Genomic DNA, 2,617 nt, shown 5'->3' with positions numbered 1-2,617 from the left:
ACGTTCGTGGATTGTCATGAACATTTCGACTAAGAATCCGGATCAAGGTTTTGTTGGTGCTCTACGATTGTCTGTTTCCTTACGGATAGTATGGTGTGGAGAAAATCTGTTTGATTCCATATTCTTCGAGCAATTCTGCAACATGTTTGTTGGAAAAATGAGTTTCATTATCCGTGATGATGTGTTTAGGAACGTCGAATCTGCATATGATATACTCTTTGATGAAAGCTGCAATTGTGACTCCAGCGGTGCTTCGAAGAGGAATATCCTAGACCCATTTGGTGAAGTACTCCGTTGTTGCGATGATGTATTCATGCTGCTTCGAGGATGCTGGATTGTTTTTTCCAATGATATCCAGTCCCCAGCTATAGAAGGGCCATGGACTGCTCACGGAATGTAATGGAAGACAAAGAGTGTGAATGAGGTTACCGTGAACTTGGCATTGATGACATCTCCGAACATAGGCATCTGCATCGTCTTCCATGGTTGGCCAATAATATTTCTCATGGATTTGGAGAAGTAATTTCTTCTTTCCTTGGTGTTCACCTTCGTGTATCTCTTTCAAGATTATAAGAATTTCATGCTCGTCCAAGCATCTCAGGAGGTTCCCACCAAAGGTTTTGCGATACAAAATACCTTCCAAGTAGACAAGACGTTTGGCCCTCTGGATGATTTTGATCGCTCCTTTATTCTCCAACGGTAAATCCTTGTCACGAAGATATTTTATGTAAGGTTCTCTCCAGTCCCCAGTGTGGTGAATTGTTAGAACCTTCAAATGATGAGGTGGTGTCTGACAATTGGGACAAGACCCTTGTAACTTTAATGACTGAGCCTCCATGGAAGGCCAATAGTACGCGAGTCTTCGAATCCTTCTGTAAAGTGTGACTACCAAGGTTTGTCCGCATATTTCCTTATGTATGCGTTTGAGTTGCTCACTCGCTTCTTCATCTCCAAGGCATCGTGACAAGGATCCATCAGTATTGCGATAATATAATGCTCCATGCAGCAGAAAAAAGTTCTTTAACTCCTTAAGGATGATTTTCCCTTCTGTAAGAGAACTGCTCAATTCATGAATGATGGGTGCCCGCCAGTCGCTTGATTGAGCATCTTCAACTTGAGTAAGCCAGGTAGATGATACAGAACGTCTTTGCACAATGATGGATTTCTCTGACCCTTCAAACTGCATCTTTGACGCAAGAGTCGCTAGGCAATCAGCATGTCTGTTGTTGGTGCGGCCAGCATGCACAATTGTTGCATCAGAGAAATGAGTTAATAGTCTTTGCATTTCGGTCCTGAATGGAGCGAGTGTTACTTTTTTGAGAGAGTACACGTCATTCATTTGATTGACCAGCAACTTCGAATCTCTTCTTATCTCCAGATGCATTGCTCCTGCTTGCTTGGCCAGGGACAACCCTAAGAGGAAAGCTTCATATTCTGCCGAATTATTGGTGCATTGGAAATCCAGCTTGAAGGAATGTGAGAAAACTTCACCGGATGGAGATACACGCACAACTCCTACTCCACCAGTATCATTACTCGGAGTGGCGGTTCCGTCAAAATACAATAGCCATGTTTCTTCCTGGATGATTGAGATTTCCGGAAACTCACCGGGCACTTCTTCATGTAGCATTGTGATGTCTTCTTCAAGGAAAGCAACAAGTAAGTATGCAACTGCTTGTCCCTTGATTGCTTTAGGCGGAACACATGTTATGTCAAACTGTAACATATGAAGTAGCCACTTTGCCAGTCTTCCAATTAGTGCAGGTTTCAACATTAGGAATTTTATGTGATCGGCTTTGGCCACTAGCACAACCCTGTTCGATAGTGGATAATGCCTGAACTTCTGGATTGCGTGAACCAATGCTAGACACGCTCTTTCGGATTTTGGGTATCGGAGTTGAGCATCCCTCATCGTATGACTGAAGTAGTAAATTGGGCGTTCGATGCCTTCTTCATCTTCTTGAGCGAGGAGTGCTCCGATAGCGACGTCACTGGAAGCTGTGTAAAGTATTAGTGGCCTTCCTTTCACTGGGGATTTCGTGATAGCAGGTGATAATAGTATCTCATGTATCTTATGAAATGCTTCTTGTTGAATGGTTGTCCGTATAAAACTTGTTCCCTTCTTCAGTAGAGGAGTGAACGAAGCGATGAGTTGAGCCATCCTAGGAATGAAACGCCGAATATAATTTACCTTTCCTATAAAACTCTGGAGCTCCTTCACGGTGCATGGAGGAGGCATAGTAGTGATGGATTTTGTCTTGTCTGGATCGACCTTGATTCCTTCTGCAGTGACCAGGAATCCTAGAAACTTTTCGGAAGAAACACCAAAAGCACACTTTAGAGGATTCATCTTTAACTTATATTCCCTCCATATTTCGAAAACTTGCCTCAGGATTTCCAGGTGTGATGCTCGATTTTTCGACTTTACCACCACGTCATCGACATAATCTTCCACTTGCTTGTGCATCATGTCGTGTAATATCGCGGTCATGGATCGCTGGTAGGTGGCTCCTGCATTCTTCAGTCCGAAGGGCATCACCGTATAATGAAAGTTTCCAATGGGAGTCCGAAATGCAGTCTTGTTAGCATCATGTTCGTACATATTGATTTGGTTGTA

General features: G+C 43.2%; 1 protein-coding gene across 1 annotated transcript; it reads right to left on the bottom strand.

The window, feature by feature from the left end:
- Positions 1-268: 268 nt before the first annotated feature.
- LOC113272835 lies at positions 269-2,239 on the bottom strand. Its single transcript, XM_026522631.1, has 3 exons — positions 1,505-2,239; positions 637-1,396; positions 269-330 (listed from the first exon to the last, which is right to left on the bottom strand). The coding sequence occupies exons 1-3, from the start codon at positions 2,237-2,239 to the stop codon at positions 269-271; spliced, it is 1,557 nt and encodes a 518-aa protein (XP_026378416.1).
- Positions 2,240-2,617: the final 378 nt, after the last annotated feature.

This window comes from Papaver somniferum, chromosome 4 (assembly GCF_003573695.1).
Source record: "Papaver somniferum cultivar HN1 chromosome 4, ASM357369v1, whole genome shotgun sequence".
Lineage (NCBI taxonomy): Eukaryota > Viridiplantae > Streptophyta > Magnoliopsida > Ranunculales > Papaveraceae > Papaver > Papaver somniferum.
This window is presented reverse-complemented; position numbering and strand designations above follow the sequence as displayed.

Excerpts from the sequence above, each read along its gene's own strand:
- LOC113272835 (XM_026522631.1), bottom strand. The coding sequence starts at position 2,239 with ATGCCTCCTCCATGCACCGTGAAGGAGCTCCAGAGTTTTATAGGAAAG. Across the intron at positions 1,397-1,504 it reads GTGGAGTAGGAGTTGTGCGT|CAAGCAGGAGCAATGCATCT; the intron begins GTATCTCCATCC and ends TCCCTGGCCAAG. Across the intron at positions 331-636 it reads ACGTCTTGTCTACTTGGAAG|CATCCTCGAAGCAGCATGAA; the intron begins GTATTTTGTATC and ends AAAACAATCCAG.